Below are 18150 nucleotides of genomic sequence, written 5' to 3'. Positions count from 1 at the left end.
AAACAAAACTATTTGTAGTTTAATATCAATGGCATTTTTAAAAGATTCCCATCTAGGATAAAATTAAAGATTATGATATCCCAGTTAACTAAGCAAAAGCTATTTATCAATTACTACCACTTCTCAAATAAGGTAATAAAAGGCACAAAAAACCTAAAACATAATTTAGTTATTTTGATAACTCAGGATGACTATATTCTGTGCAATTGACTAAAGTACAGATTATAATAATCCTATCAATTTGCTTCTTTTAAGAAAAAGCAATCTTGTTAATGCTTTTCAAAAGAAATTATTTCATAAAAGTCAACTACAAGGGAGGAATAAAATTGCTTGAATTCCAGATAAATGACCTTAATACAAATATTAGGGTGGAAAAACCCCTAGATCCAAAGATCCAAAGATGCTTTTGTCAACTGAAGGCATAGAAAGTGTTAATATTTAATCAACACAGTAGGAAAAGTCATTTCCCAACCTTGTCCACCTTCAAGGGTCCCATTCAATTTCATAAAGCTACATACTTTTTACTTTGCAAAAAAATTTTTTAATGTTTTTTGAAATTTGATTTCGACATCTCTTGAATTAATCTGATCGTTGAAATTCCCTATAGCATTTGGAAAATCATATCTGAGAACTACTTGAAAAAAAAACGGTACTAGTGTAAATGTATCTATTGACTGGCTTTTAGATTCATGGACTATGATTGTAATAGAAGACTACTGCTATAGCTCAATATTTTATATAATAAATGTAGTTTAAAATGTTTGAAATTTCATATTTCTCTAAGTTAAATTTTCCATGAAACAAAAACATGTATAAACCCTAATTAAATACTTTGATAAGAGTTCATAGAGTAAACCTTAAACTTTGACTATCAAATAAAAATATACACTAAATTAAACAATGAAAGAATATAAACTCTAATGAGTACATTGCTTACTCATGGTATTATAGCCCTTCTTTTTCTTCATCCCTTTGGTGTAAACATGTAAAGGTCAATGTCAACGCAGGTGTCAATCCTTGTCAGATTTTATACTTCCTTATGTACCATTTACTACTGTAGAATAGTTACAACCTAACCTAACATGAGCAATTATAGGTGTCATTTGAGGTTCCTCTCATTTAATAATATTTGAGGAATCCTATTGCACTCTTCTTTAATTATACTCCAGAGCAATACAGCCAGCTCTATTTGGATATACTCATGGTTCTTCTAGTTAACACATTCAAACTAAACTGTCCTGTGTTCTCCATCACACCGCAAATGGCATTATCTTCCATCTAAATCCAAAAGTCAGAAATTTGTGTATAAACTTGAAATCCTCCTATTTCTCTAATTTCTCACATCCCATTAATTATCAAATCCAATCCTTCAAATTCTTTAAAATCTCCCAAATTCGCCCACATCTTTCCCACTCCACAAGTCACTGTTTTAATATAAGCCACCATCTCCTCTCCCAGGACACCTACAACCTTCTAAATGGTCTCTATTTCCATTTGTGATTCCTCAAGTCCATTCTCCGTACCATGGTCAGATACTTCCCTACATCCCAAATCTGAGCATGTCACGCCCCCCAAACCCAAACAAGACCCTAACTTCAATGGAAATAAGACCCTTCTCCTGATTATTTTTTTCTCTCTCTAGTATTAAATGTCTTGCTGCTTTTGTGCTTGAACCATATAAAAATGTTTGTATTTTTCTTTTTTTCTTTTTGAGACAGAGTTTCACTCTTGCTGCCCAGGCTGGAGAGCAAAGGCGCGATCTCGGCTCACCGCAACCTCTGCCTCCCCAGTTCTAGCAATTCTCCTGCCTCAGCCTCCAGAGTAACTGGGATTACAGGCATGCGCCACCACACCAGGCTAATTTTTTATTTTTAGTAGAGACCGGGTTTCTCCACGTTGGTCAGGGTGGTCTCAAACTCCCGAACTCAGGTGATCCGCCCAACTCTGCCTCCCATAGTGCTGGGATTACAGGCATGAGCCACCACGCCCGGCTGTACTTTTCTTTATTTTTCTGAGATGGAGTCTTGCTCTGTCGCCCAGGCTGGAGTGCAGTGGTGCCATCTCAGTTCACTGCAAGCTCCACCTCCTGGGTTCACACCATTCTCCTGCCTCAGCCTCCCCAGTAGCTGGGACTACAGGCGCCTGCCACCACGCCCGGCTGATTTTTTTTTTTTTTTTTTTTTTTTTGTATTTTTAGTAGAGATGGGGTTTCACCATGTTGGCCAGGATGGTCTCGATCTCCTGACCTCGTGATCCGCTCGCCTCGGCCTCCCAAAGTGCTGGGATTACATGCGCGAGCCACTGCGCCCGGCCCACTGCTGACATTCTAATAGTATTTTGTTCTTTGCCTATCTCCTGTAGTAAACTTTTTGAAGGACGAATCTCTTGGTCATCATATCACTGCTTTCCCAACCTCTAACATGGTGATCGGCATATAATCCCTCAATAAAGATTTGGTAAACGAATGACTAGAAGGAAGGTGAATTACCTTAAGCAACTCCACCACGGTTTCTGCAAATCCAACCACATACATAGCAACTGCAACAGCGTTGGCAAAGGCGAAGATTAGACCAATTGCACCACCAAATTCTGGCCCTAGACTTCTAGATATTAAATAATATGCTCCTCCTAAAAAAAAAACAACAACAAAAAAAAACAGGTACTAAAGTTAGGATTTAAATTGCCAAATTATCCTTTAATTATACATGAATTCACAAAGCAGATGCCCCCAATAAGCAGAGCAGTTAAAGAGGCAAATGAGTGACTGTATTTTCAGAACTACCTAAAAAGAATATTTCACAAAACACGTATTAACAATTCTCAACATCCAGATAATGCTCCCAATATCAAATATAAAATCATCCTATTTGAATTCCCATTTTATCTTTTAAAGTTTAGATTAAAATGGGCCACAGCCTCCTCCCCTTCACAGATCCCAAGAGATCATTTCCCAATGAATTTCTAATATATTTAATCTTAATGTAACTTTTATTTTTATGCTTTTTTTTTTGTTTTCAGAAACAGTTTCACTGTCACCCAGGCTGAAGTGCAGTGGTGCAATCTTGGTTCACTGCAACCTCTGCTTCCTGGGTTCAAGCAATTCTCGTGTCTCAGCCTCCTGAGCAGCTGAGACTACAGGTGCGTGCCACCACACCGGACTTTTTTTTTTTTTTTTTTTTTTTGAGACAGAGTCTTGCTCTGTCACCCAGGCTGGAGTGCAGTGGCGTGATCTCGGCCCATTGCAGCCTCCACCTGCTGGGTTCATGTGATTCTCCTGCCTCAGCCTCCTGAGTAGCTGGGACTATAGGCGTGCGCCACCTGGCTCAGCTAATTTTTGCATTTTTAGTAGAGACGGGGTTTCACCATGTTGGCCAGAATGGTCTCAATCTCCTGACCTCAGCTTCCCAAAGCGCTAGGATTACAGACGTGACTGATTTTTGTATTATTAGTAGAGACAGAGTTTCACCATGTTGGCCAGGCTGGTCTCAAACCCCTGACCTCAAGTGATCTGCCCACTTCAGCCTCCCAAAAGTGCTGGAATCACAGGTGTGAGCCACCACGCCCAGCCTTAATGTAACTTCTAAATCACAGTTGGTATGATTTTAATTACTTAATTAAGACAATTTGTGGTAATGTGAATACCAAGACCAAAAAAAAAAAAGTCTCACAAGAGCATATAATGGTATTCCAAAGAGATGTAGTTTGTATCCCAGTAAATCCTGTCTAAATGGCAGAATAAACAAAGATATTAAATGAGCTATCAAGAAGCAAGTTATTTTTTCTAACTTAAAAAGAAATCAGTATTATGATTCAGAGACAATCTGATGCTTACCTGAAGTCTCTAAGAGCTCTTTTAAAATTCTAATTTAAATTTGGCCATTAGGTCACAATCAAAACTTGGTTTTAATACTACTGAAGTTACATAAAGCTATATACATATTTCTATAAACTGATTAAATACTTAAGACCATATAGTGAAATGTCATTAAACAGCTGAATATTTGTTTCTATTGTTCACCCAGTATAAAGAAGGTAAATGCACCAACAAAAAAATTCTACAGTTAAAGTACTAATGATGCAAACTTCATTTTGGAAAACGCCTGTAACAGGTTTTCTAGTTGATTCCTATCAATTTGCTCAAAATATTCTACACGTTAAACCCATCCACTATAAAACTTCCTTAGTTTTCATGATCCTGAAAATGAAAAAAAAAAAAAAGCAACCTAACCATTTAACATTAGCCTCATGATTTTGAGATAAAAATGACTTAAAATTTTCCACGAAATATTCTTGAACACCAAAAACTCCAATTAATTTATATAATGACAATTTTGTCAAAGATCTTTGAATATATTACATCACATTATAATTAATCACAAGTAAAATCCCTACAGTACTATAATTATCAGCCTTTATCTAACGTATGTTTTCAAAATTAATGAATTATTTCATCTACTCTCAATAGCAAAAATGAATTAAAACGAAGTATATCCTGATTTTATAGATGAGAAAATGAAGTCACAAAGAAAAGTTATTGAAATTAGTCAACACTCTTGTCTTTAGTAGTTGACAATACAAACTTTAGAATCAGAAATATCACCAATAGGACCTATTAAAGCAAGAAATTCATGTTATGTGCCTTAAAGTTTTGATTTTATAAAATGTGAGATTTCAAAATATTTAAAAGTCTTTCACAAATACAGAAACTTAAAACGTAAAACTCACATTTTAAAAGATTTGTATTGTTTTCAAGAAAAAGGAAGTGACACATGGATAAGAATATAAAAACAACTGCACATCATCTATGACTTCTTATGAAAATCAACAGTTATTTGCCCTATTCCTTCCCACTTCCATTCCTATTTCCTAGAGGTTTTTTTTTTTTTTAAAGATCTACCACTCTGAAAGGCTGTGTTATTTTTTTTACTAATCAGCACAGACTAGGTATACACCTTATTTTGTTAAATACTACACATTCGACTTAATTCTACTAAAGTACTGTTGTCATCCTCATTTTACAAATGAGAAAATTACAGCTCAGGGAGGTTAAGTAATTTGGCTAAGGTCATGTAAGCAGCTAAGTAAAGAACTGTATTTAAACTCAGGTCTCCTTGACTTAATTGCTTACCAATACAGTACGTATGATAAACTCTTGTAAATCAGCCTTTCTGTTATCGCTAAAAATGCTGAAGACATAGAAAATAATTTTATTAAAAAAATCTGTTGATCAAGCAAACACAGACATCAATATGGAAAAAAAGTCCTGATGGGGTCTCATAATTGGCCATAAACTACCCTAAACTCTGACTGTAAAGAACATAATTAGTCAGATGCCAGAGATACTAAGTAGTGACAATACTGAGTTCCATCTTTATTACATCTTGATTTGGGGATATATGCCCCGGTAATTCTTATTAAATGTCCAATCAGTAATCAAAACCCTAACTAGGCTAATCAAAAGCCTAACATTAAAAACTGGTTTCAGTCATAAAGTATGTCTCAATTTCAAAAACCTGAAATAACACACTGTATATTACTGACCACAACAGAACTATATTAGATGCATGAAAGATCCCTAAATATTTAAATTACATAACACACTTTTAAATAAATCACAAGCGAAATTAGAAAGTATTTTGAACTGATTTGATAACGAAAAGTGAAGCATAAAATTAGTGAGATATACCTAACAGAAATTACAGTAAAATTTGTTTTAAATGCTTATACTAAAAAATGAGGATATATCAATAATCTAAGCTTCTAACTTCAGAAACTGGAAAAAGAGGAAATAAAATCTAAAATGGAAAAAACAGTAAGAAGAAAGCCAAAAGTTATTCTTAAATATTAAAAAAAACTGATAAACAATAGCTAATCAAGAACAAAGAAGAAAAAAGTAAATTAAATTAGGAATGAAAGCAGGGACATGTCATTACAAATCCTATTGCATCAAAAAGTTAAGAAGGTAATATATTAAATGACTTGATTACAATGATTTTGCAACTAGATGAAATACACAATTTCCTTGAAAAACAAAATGTGGCAGAAGTGTGACTGCAACAGGAAACTGAAGTAACCCTATAGTATGACAGAAATTAAATTTGTGATAAGCACTCCTGCCAAAAAAGAAAAAACTATAGGTGCAGATGGCTTCACTGGTGAGGAAGAAATAAGATCAATTTTACACAAACTCTTTCAGAAAATAGAGGAAAAGGAAACACATAAGATGAGCATAATACTGACATAAAAACCTAGTAAGGTTATTATAAAAAAAGAAAATTCCAGGCTGGGCACGGTGGCTCACGCCTGTAATCCCAGCACTTTGGGAGGCCGAGGCAGGTGGATCACAAGGTCAGGAGATAGAGACCATCCTGGCTAATACGGTGAAACCCCGTCTCTACTAAAAATACAAAAAATTAGCTGGGCGTGGTGGCGGGTGCCTGTAGTCCCGGCTACTCGGGAGGCTGAGGCAGGAGAATGGCATGAACCCGGGAGGCAGAGCTTGCAGTGAGCCAAGATCGTGCCACTGCACTCCAGCCTGGGTGACAGAGCAAGACCCCATCTCAAAAAAAAAAAAAAAAAAAATTCCAGACCAATATTCCTTATGATCATACTCAAAAATTGTTAAACTATTAGCAAGTAAAATTCGACAGAAAGGATAATATCTCTGACCCAGTGAAGTTTATCCTACAAATGCTAGGTTTTAGATGCAAAAAAAAAAAAAAAAAAAATATATATATATATATATATATATGTAGGTTGTGATAATAGAATAAGGGAAGAAAAAAAACATACAGTTCAACAGATGCAGGAGAATCATGACAAAATTCACTATCCATTTATGATAAATGTGCTCAGCAACTCAGAAGTAGAACTAAATCTGACAAATGACATTTTAAAACCTTATAGTTAACAGTGATATTGAACTCATTCCCTCTAAGACTAGGAACAAGGAAAGGATGTTTATTCTCACCACTTCTAGTCACCACTGTACCATAGGTCTTAGCTAGTTCAAAAGGCAAGAAAAAGAGGAAAAGTCCTAGAGATTTGAAAGAAAAAGTAAAAACCATCTCTATTCAGATGACAAATCTTGGCTATTGTGAACAGTGCTGCAACAAACATGGGAGTGCAGCTATCTCTCCAATATACTGATTTCCTTTCTTTTGGGTATATACACAGCATTGGATCATATGGTAGCTCTATTTTTAGTTTTCTGAGGAACTTCCAAACTGTCCTCCATAGCGGTTATACTAATTTACATTCCCACCAACAGTGTACAAGAGTTCTATTTTCTCCACATCCTCTCCAGCATTTGTTACTGCCTGATTTTTTTATATGATTTGCATTTCTCTGATGACCAGTGATGTTGAGTGCCTTTTCATATACCTGCTTGCCATTTGTATATCTTCTTTTGAGAAATGTCTATTCAAATCTTTTACCCATTTTTAAACTGGATTATTAGATTTTGTTCCGAGAGTTGTTTGAGCTCCTTATATATTTAGGTTGTTAATCCAATTTTTTGGGCAGAAATTGGCATATCTAAGTCAAAAATTTATATGAAAATGCTAAAGATCTAGAAAAGCCAAAACAATTATGAAAAAGAAGAACAAAGTTAGAAGACTTAGGACTTACTATGAAGCTAAGCAATCAATACAAGATAGTACCAGCATAGGATACACAAACAAATCAATGCAACAGAATTCAGTCCAGATGATAGACAACTGATTTTTCAACAATGGTATCAAAAACAACTCAGTAAGAAACAGATAGCTGTTTCAAAAAATGGTGCCAAAACAAGTGGGTATGTGTACAAGGATGGGGGCAAGAAGGGTAGGGAGAAAAACAACTACACTCTCCATCTCACATTATACTCCAAAATTAATTTGAGATTGTCCACAGATAAAAATCTAAAAACTAAAACTATAAAGCTTCTAGAAGAAAATATAGGAGAATATCTTCATGGCCTTGGGATAGGCAAATATTTCTACCATGAACAAAGCACTAGCATAAAAAAAAAAAGAGAGAAACCAGACTTCATCAAAATGGTAAACGTCTCTTCACTGAAAGACATGATTAAGAAAATGATAAAAATGGTAAGACAAGCCACAGACTGAGAACAAATACACACAATATATATGTCAAACCGAATAACATAACTAGATATATAGAAAAATCTACAAATCAGTAACAAAAAGACAATCCAATTTTTAAATTGGCTAAAGATGTGACTACATCCCAAAAGAAGACTGTACAAGTGGCCAGTAAACACATAAAAAGATGCTCCTCATCACTGAACATCAAGGAAATAGCCCAAACTCCTCCTCGCCACCTACCACTCTCTCCATACACTTCCACTGTGGTCTGTAGGTGTGGCCTCATAGAATCCTGGTACTAAACTTCTCATTTCACACGCAGTAAGGCTGAGATTCAGAATCTGTGACTTTAAGCCACAGGTGAACAGTAAAGCTGTGAGAAGACTCGAGCAATCTGTTATTTAGTCCCATAACTAAAATCAAAACTAAAATGACTGCCTCACCTATCTCTTATTATTGTTTTAAGAGTTAAAATCCTTTGGAAAAAATAAAGCCCGATCACAATTCCATCTTAAACTCAGGCAAAATACTGAAATTATTTTCCTTGCTGTGATGTTGTGATGTAAGAAGAAATATATATTTGGTCTTCATCCAAGGTTACTGCAACAGAGCTTATAAAACCCTTGGAAATTACTGATCAGGTGAGAGAAGCATCTTTTGTTATTTAAAATAAGCCCCTTCAACTCTACCTCAGTTTACGGTAATAAGGTGACTTGGTGGGCCCTTAGATAGCTTCCGGATTGGACAGTGCTAGTTGCTAGAGGAACACCTATGTGATTAGAGGGTTAGCACTTTCAATACCCCCATTACCCACCCCAGCTCCCACCCCTCACACCTTAGGGGAGAAGAGAAGGGAGAGGCACTAGAAATTGAGCTAATCATTAATGGCCAATGATTTAATCAATCGTGGTTATATAATGGAAAACTATAAACAAAGGGGTTTAGAGAACTCAGGCTGGTGAACACAGAGGTGCCAGGAGGATGTCACTTGGAGAGGTCATGGAAGCTCTGCATCCCTTCTCCCATACCATGCTTTACTCAACTCTTTTATTTGGCTCTTTCTGTGTTGTAGCCTTTATTATAAACTGATGATAGTAAGCTGTTTTCTTAAGTTCTAGGAGCCATTTTAGCAAATTATCAAACCTGAGGAAGGGGCTGTGGAAACCCCCAATATATAGCCAGTTGGTCAGAGGTACAGGAGGCCTGGAATTGCAACTGGCATTTGAAGTGGGAGTAGTCTTGTGAGATGCAGCTCTTAACCTATAGGGTCTGCAACAACTCTGGGCAATTAGTGTCAAATTTTAATCGAATTGTTGGATACCCAATTAGTGTCCAGAGAGTTGGGGAATTGGTTTGTGTGGGGAAAACCCACACATTTGGAGTCAGAAGTGTGTAAAACAAGAAACAGATCCTAGTAGTATTGCTATTACCTAATGTGCAGAACTTCATGAATGGTGTTAAGAGTCACAAGGGCTTTTGCCAAGATGAATGGAATGGCAGAGTCTAGAAATAGACTCACACTGTAGGGTCAATTAATTTCTGAGAAAAGCACAAAGGTAAGTAAACAGAAAAGAGATCACCTTAACAGACGGTGCTGGAATAACTGGATATCCATATGAATACTGATTCACATTTCACAATATATACAAAAGCTAGCTACAAATGGTAATATATCTAGCTGAAAACCTAAAGCTGTAAAACCTCTAGAAGAAAACACAGAAGAAAATCTTTGAGACCCCAGGCTAGGGAAAGGTTTCTTAGATACCACTCCAAAAGCACAATCCAAAAAGGAAAAAGTGATGAACTGGACATAGCTAAAACTATAAGCTACTTTTCTAATGATGCCATTGAAGGAATGAAATGACAAACCATATACTCAAGAGAAAAAAACTACAAATCATTTATTTGATAAAGTAGTTGTATCTAGAACCTCTCAAAACTCAATAGTAAGAACTCTCAATACAATAAATAACCCTTCAAAATATGAGTAGACACTTATAGTACATGAGAAGATACCCAACATCTTTAGCCATTATGGAAGCACAAATGAAAACTATCGTAAGATACCACTACGCACATACTAGAATGAAAAATAAAAAGGACAATACCAACTGTTGGTGAGGATACAGATACGGAACAAGTGAAACTCACTGTTGGTTGGAATAGAAAGTGAAAATTTTGTAAAAATAAAGTTTTCTTGGTGTATTGAGGAAAGAATCAAAGGGTGACAATAATGAAATACATTCTAGTATCCTGGTTTACAAATAAAAATAAGGAGTTTGCCTCTTAATGTTTGGCAAATTTTCTCTATTTTATTGCCATTATTTTATCAAATAGGGAAAGGTGAGGTGACAAACATGGAATCTTCCAACCAGGATTAGGTGTTATCTTATTGTGAATGATCACCAGAATAATTCAATTAAATTTTAAGATACAAGAGGCAAAGACATATAACCCTAATTCTGCAGCAAACAATTTTGGAACCAAGCTGAAGTATTAATAATAAACCGCATAAACTGGCAAAACTGAAAGGTCACCAATGAGTAAAGAAAAAACCCATGCTGAAAATTCTATTACTTGCCAGATTCGTATCTGAGCTATTTGTAGAATACAAATAGTGTTTTACTGAACTGAAAACATGTTATGTTAAATTTAATAAACCTCATAATACAACTGTGTTTTACAGCTGCTTCAAACATTTCATTGATCTGAAAAGTTATAATTTCAAAGAAACTAGCTATTAAAAAAAGGAACTATGGAGCTGCATTCTAACTTAGAACTCCTTGCTTGATAATGGTAGGAATTAATAGTTACACAATGGATAAAACAAAAAAATTTGACAATCAATGATAATCTGATTTTTCAAATGCAGAAAGCACTTTTCTGTCACAATACGTGGAAAAAGTTTTTCCTTATTTCCAATGTTTTTGGCTTTATCTATTTACAAAAATGAGGAGGTATTCAATTATTTCAGAGAAAAGTAAAACAGATATGAGTACATAAAATTGTGACTTATGTAGACATTCTAAAAATTCACAAGCAGAATCTGCATAAAAATTAATTTTGTTAAAAAATGGGTATAATTGATTTTTTGTTCTCACTATCCATGTAAATGTTAAATGTGACTAACCACAATGTTGCATTACATAAGATAATGTATGTCAACACCATGGCATCATGCCCAGCAGTTAGTTCTCAAAAAATAATAGCTACTATTATTACCTCAATGTAAACTCCAACAACATAGCATTTTGTCTTTCACTGTTAAAAACCCAGTGTCTGTCACAAAATGCTAAAACAATTGTCTGCTGATTGACTAAAGTACAAGTAACATAAAACTTGATCATGGAATAGGCAAGTTTATGTTGATTTTAGATTTTGGAAACTTCAGAACTACCCATCTGAAGTTTTATGTAACCAAGGCTTTTATCTGAAAAGATACTGACCTCTGCTTTTAACTTAGTCAACTAAATGCCCCCAAGCAAAAAGTGGTTGAGGAATCTTTCCTTTGTATTGCTCAGTTCATATAATACAGTATTAATTAAAACCAAGAATTTACAGTCTTCATCTTATGAACGGCTGCCTGCAGTTGTCCTCTATTCTATGAGTGAGTCTAAATTCATGGATTAATTAAAGATGGGACAACTCTGGTCTGTGTAATCTAGGAAATGCAGATCTGAGTGAAGGTGGCTGCTGGCCAGCACCATCCAAGTTGCCAAACCTGTTGCACAGATCCGTGGAAACTCTATAAAATCCAAGCTCTCAAGAACACTGCTATGATTCGTAGAACAGGAAAGGGCTCTAAAATCCCTGTAGCCTGCAATAATCTGAAAAGCATTAATGTGTCTTGCAGGCAGGGATTATGACAGAAATAAAGTAAACATTATCAGTTCCTTGGCACTGCTATTCTTATGTGGAAGGCAGAGAACTTAAGTGATGATTCTCTAATCTGCTTCCAGTAACTTTAAATAGTACCCCAAATCAGCCGGGCGCAGTGGCTCAAAAGCCTGTAATCCCAGCACTTTGGGAGGCCGAGGCGGGCAGATCACGAGATCAGGAGATCGAGAACATCCTGGCTCACACAATGAAACCCCATCTCTACTAAAAATACAAAAAATTAGCCGGGTGTGGTGGCAGGTACCTGTAGTCCCAGCTACTCGGGAGGCTGAGGCAGGAGAATGGCGTGAACCCAGGAGGCGGAGCTTGCAGTGAGCCGAGATCGTGCCACTTTACTCCAGCCTGGGCAACAGAGCAAGACTCTGTCTCAAAAAAAAAAACGGTAATAAAAATAAAAAAATAGTACCCCAAATCACTACTAAAATTGAATCAAGCCTGAAACTAAGCATCTTTTATTTTCTACATTTTGACTTTTTCAGAAACCTTGCATGTTTCCATTACATGAGACTTTAAAGTTGGACATTATTACATTTGTTCACAAGTTAATAACAAAGTACAACTTTTCTAGATTGATATCTGTTTAATCTCTAAAATGTACTGTTAAAGCCAAAGTTAAAATTAATTAGTAATATTAAATCTCTCCTATGGCAAAATGTATACAACACTAGGGAAAGTTCACTGAATTCACATACTTCTGCAAAGCTGCAAACACATAATTTTCAAGATAAGAATAAAACATTATTCAATTAATAAAATATAAACGTTATAATTCAGTTAAGAATCAAGATAAACAGGCATTATCTCAAATTAGTTAACATTAATTTTTATTTATTTTTTATTATTATTATACTTTAAGTTTTAGGGTACATGTGCACAATGTGCAGGTATGTTACATATGTACACATGTGCCATGCTGGTGTGCTGCACCCATTAACTCGTCATTTAGCATTAGGTATATCTCCTAATGCTATCCCTCCCACCTCCCCCCACCCCACAACAGTCCCCAGAGTGTGATGTTCCCCTTCCTGTGTCCATGTGTTCTCATTGTTCAATTCCCACCTGTGAGTGAGAACATGCGGTGTTTGGTTTTTTGTCCTTGCGATAGTTTACTGAGAATGATGATTTTCAATTTCATCCATGTCCCTACAAAGGACATGAACTCATCATTTTTTATGGCTGCAGAGTATTCCATGGTGTATATGTGCCACATTTTCTTAATCCAGTCTATCATTGTTGGACATTTGGGTTGGTTCCAAGTCTTTGCTATTGTGAATAATGCCGCAATAAACATACGTGTGCATGTGTCTTTATAGCAGCATGATTTATAATCCTTTGGGTATATACCCAGTAATGGGATGGCTGGGTCAAATGGTATTTCTAGTTCTAGATCCCTGAGGAATCGCCACACTGACTTCCACAATGGTTGAACTTGTTTACAGTCCCACCAACAGTGTAAAAGTGTTCCTATTTCTCCACATCCTCTCCAGCACCTGTTGTTTCCTAACTTTTTAATGATTGCCATTCTAACTGGTGTGAGATGGTATCTCATAGTGGTTTTGATTTGCATTTCTCTGATGACCAGTGATGATGAGCATTTTTTCATGTGTCTTTTGGCTGCATAAATGTCTTGTTATGAGAAGTGTCTGTTCATATCCTTTGCCCACTCTTTGATGGGGTTGTTTGTTTTTTTCTTGTAAATTTGTTTGAGTTCATTGTAGATTCTGGATATTAGCCCTTTGTCAGATGAGTAAGTTGCAAAAATTTTCTCCCATTTTGTAGGTTGCCTGTTCACTCTGATGGTAGTTTCTTTTGTTGTGCAGAAGCTCTTTAGTTTAATTAGATCCCATTTGTCAATTTTGGCTTTTGTTGCCATTGCTTTTGGTGTTTTAGACATGAAGTCCTTGCCTGTGCCTATGTCCTGAATGGTAATGCCTAGGTTTTCTTCTAGGGTTTTTATGGTTTTAGGTCTAATGTTTAAGTCTTTAATCATCTTGAATTAATTTTTTATAAGGTGTAAGGAAGCCAAAAGAACAAAGCTGGAGGCATCACACTACCTGACTTCAAACTATACTACAAAGCTACAGTAACCAAAACAGCATGGTACTGGTACCAAAACAGAGATACAGATCAATGGAACAGAACAGAGCCCTCAGAAATAATGCTGCATATCTACAAGTATCTGATCTTTGAGAAACCTGAGAAAAACAAGCAATGGGGAAAGGATTCTCTATTTAATAAATGGTGCTGGGAAAACTGGATAGCCATATGTAGAAAGCTGAAACTAGTTAACATTAATTTTTAAAAACTATGCATCAAGTTTAAAATGGGGCTCTTTGAATTAAAATTACTAAACAATAAACATAATGTTCCCCAACCTTTGAATAGTATTTTAAGAAAATTTATTTCCTCATTAATTCCCTTAATAGTCAACTTTCAGTCTACAAAAAGTTCAGATGGGTTCACCAGACATCACTCTTCCCACAGCATTTTTCCATTTCCTTTTAAGACACCAGTCCTCTGGATAATTCTAGCTCTATTACCGTCCTCTCTAAGTAGCCCTTACAAGGTAGGCAGTCAAAATCAAATCCTCAGCAGTTGAGCTGTAGGAAATCCAACTCAGGGATTCTTGGTACCACCAAGAAGTATAGTTTATAGTTTATAGCTAAAATGGCAAACAAAACTCATACCTACACATTGAATCCCAAGTTTGTTTTAAACCATTAACTCTCCTCTCCATCTTTTTTCGAGCCTTGAATAAGAAGGGTTCCTTGCTCCATAGAGATTCCCAGTCTGGAATTTTCTGTCATCATCCTATGCTGTCATTTAAAAAGTTCCTCTCTCCCCTGGATATTCTATAAAATGCTTCCTGGAGATATTGGCATAATGTGATTCAGATTTAATTTGTTGGGAAACAATACTTCACAGGTATTCTTATCAAGTAAAAGCTTTACAGAAGTTGGAATTTTTAAAAAAATTATTTCAATAGTTTTTGGGGAACAGGTGGTTTTTGGTTACATGGTTAAGTTCTTTAATGGTGATTTCTGAGATTTTGTTGCATTCATCACCCAAGCAGCGTACACTATACCCAATGTGTGGTTGTGTGGCCTTTTATCCCTCACCCACCTCCCACCCGCATCCCCAAAGTCTATTATATCATTCTTATGCCTTTGCATCCTGATAGCTTACCTCCCACTTATAAGAAAGAATATATGAGATTTGGTTTTCCATTCCTGAGTTACTTCACTTAGAATGATGGTCTCCAACTCCATGCAGGTGCAAATGCCATTATTTCGTTCCTTTTGATGGCTGAATAGTATTCCATGGTGTATATATACCACATTTTCTTTATCCACTCACTGGTTGATAGGCATTTAAGTTTGGTTCCACATTTTTATAATTGTGAATTCTACTGCTATAAACATGTGTGCACAAGTGTCTTTTTCATATAATGACTTATTTTCCTTTGTTTGGGTAGATTACCCAGCAGGAAGACTGCTGTATCAAATGGTAGTTCTACTTTTAGTTAAGGAATCTCCATACTGTTTTCCATAGTGGTTATATTAGTTTACATTTCCACCAACAGTGTAAAAGTGTTCCCTTTTCACAACATCCACACCAACATCTGTTATTTTTATTATTTTTTTTAATTATGGCCATTCCTGCAGGAGTAAGATGGTATCTCATTGAGGTTTTAATTTGCATTTCTCTGATAATTAGTGATGTTGAGCATTTTTTCATGTTTGTTGGCCATATGTACATCTTGTTTTGAGAATTGTCTATTCATGTCCTTTGCCCATTTTTTGATGGGATTGATATTTTCTTGCTGATTTGAGTTCCTTGCAGATTTTGCATTATTAGTCCTTTGTCAGATGTAGAGTTGGCAAATATTTTCTCCTACTCTGTGGGTTGTCTGTTTACTCTGGCTGATTATTTCTTTTGCTGTGCAGAAGCTTTTTAGTTTAATTAGGTCCCATTTAGTTTTGTTTTTGTTAAATTTGCTTTTGGGTTTTTGGTCATGAATTCTTTGCCTAAGCCAGTGCCTAGAAGAGTTTTTCCAATGTTATCTCCTAGAATTTCTATGGTTTCAGGTCTTAGATTTAAGTCTTTGAACCATACAAAGTTGGAATATTCTAAGTCTCTTTCCTCCTTTACTCATTACGTAGAGCAATTATCTGAAGAACAAATCTCATCCACTTCTTGGTTACCTTGAGTTCAGGAAAGAAACCTTTCAGGAGTTTGATTCAACACTATTTATTTATCAATTTTCATAAGATGGTTCCCGAGCATGTTTCAAAGGTGAAAAGTGAGATTTTTTGGTTTGTTTCATTGTTAACTTATGGATTTACATCCATATTTTCATATATTTTCATCCAAATCAGTTATCATCATTACTGCTGTTCAAATTGTCCAAACTTTAGCCAGTGTTAGCTCCTTTAAGTTGACTCTTAGGTCCTTTTGATATGAAACTAATAGTGTTCAATACTTTGGATCTGAAAAGGTGTCTAAGCTCATTTCCTGCCCAGATAAGGAATCAACTTTTTCTCTAAAGTCCGCTGGTTCTTTTGAGTGGAAATACACAACATGGGCACAACAATTGCTTATTGCCACTGAGCTGGTCATTTATTATAGGTCACTTTAATGGAAAAAACTAAAAAATATGTACTTTCAGGATAAATTTTAAGACTAATACTTTCAATTTAGAATCCTGAATACAGGTGTAATGTGATCTCAGTTTTATGCCTGTATCTAGTTTCTCCCATGTGGAAAATATTTTTTTCATGATACCAAAATAAATCATGTTAGGGCTTTCCAAATCTGAGTCAGATACAGAGGAGACAGAAGGGGCTTACATTCACTAAAAGAATCTCTTGAAAACACTAATTGCAGATGATGCAGCTCATACATATTCTATAAAGACCATCCAGCTGTCCAAAGTCACTAAGTGAAAAATGAATGCCTTCTAAGAAAGCTTCATAGTATCTGGTCATTCTTTAAATTAACAACTTTCTCTTTTATCTTCTATGGGTTTCATTATTTCACCAAATGTATCACCTTCTTGATCGTATGAACACCTCATAACAGAATTTCAAGTGGTTTTTACCCTCTAGGTTCTTCCTTTGTGAACAGATTTTTCAGGAAACTCATACAAAATTATAATATATAGTCATTTTTTGGGACAGATCTGTGTGGGTTCCACATTCTCGTACTTTCCCTGGCAGTCCAGGACAGAAGACTGCACACAAAGTCTATGAGGCAGATGTACTTGTAAAGATATATATATATATATATATATATATACACACTACCAATGGTATATATATGTAAACTACAAACGGTATTATTGAAAAATGAAATGGCTTTTTGGTCACAATCTTGCAAAATCTCTACCTTCCAAAAATCTGATTCAAATGGGGGAAAAGCATGAAGTTAATGTTGCCAGTGGCTTCATGCCCCATTCCTTTTGAGGCTCACAGCCTAGATTCTAAGGTCTGAGGAAAAGGAGAAATTCTTTGATGATTTGCTGATCCCCTACAAATACACAGCATCCCAGCCCACTTCTCTTCCCACTTTCATTCCCCAGTTGTGGCAGAGAGAAATGAAGCATGGAGTACCCAGTTCACGAGAAGCCAAAAAGAATCTCTCAACATTATCTGACTAACTCTGCTGAACATATCCACATTGTATATCCCAATATAGCTCAATCCAGGCTAACAGAAGCATAAAACTTCAGTCAACAGTGATGCATGCTCAGCATAGTCATAATCATATTGATACAAGATACCAGCCTCCAAGGGTCACAGTGATTTGGATCCTCTGGTGTCTAAAACATATAAAGACAATGGTGAAAAATGAAAAGCTCAATCTGGTTCTCTGTCTCTATCCCTCCCACACCCAAATACTTGATGCAGGTAAAGTGGAAATTGTGTTATATAATGTCAAATACGGATATTCAAAACAGTTGAGGCAGATGAAATAGATCTTTTCTCAGTTGATTTGCTACCATGACTTTACAGGTGCTGGCAGACATTTTGTCTCCTTTCTCCAGGGATCTTCTCACTCTGACTGAAGAGTTTTGATTTGGAAAATGGAATTCTTTTCTTCTTGTTTTCAGGGATCCTGATTCCATTCTCCCGTAGTCTCTTAGGTCCTCTTCCTAGGGAGG

General features: G+C 35.8%; 1 protein-coding gene across 2 annotated transcripts in view; it reads right to left on the bottom strand.

Moving 5' to 3' along the window:
- The window catches only part of SLC12A2 (solute carrier family 12 member 2), a 105915-nt gene that overhangs the window by 56002 nt on the left and 31763 nt on the right, over positions 1-18150 (bottom strand). For both annotated transcript variants that reach the window (XM_031011045.3, XM_031011046.3), the window contains exon 5: positions 2489-2628. In XM_031011045.3, the coding sequence (XP_030866905.1) occupies positions 2489-2628 (140 nt within the window). The remainder of the gene's footprint in view (positions 1-2488; positions 2629-18150) is intronic.

This window comes from Gorilla gorilla, chromosome 4 (assembly GCF_029281585.2).
Source record: "Gorilla gorilla gorilla isolate KB3781 chromosome 4, NHGRI_mGorGor1-v2.1_pri, whole genome shotgun sequence".
Classification (NCBI taxonomy): Eukaryota; Metazoa; Chordata; class Mammalia; order Primates; family Hominidae; genus Gorilla; species Gorilla gorilla.
This window is presented reverse-complemented; position numbering and strand designations above follow the sequence as displayed.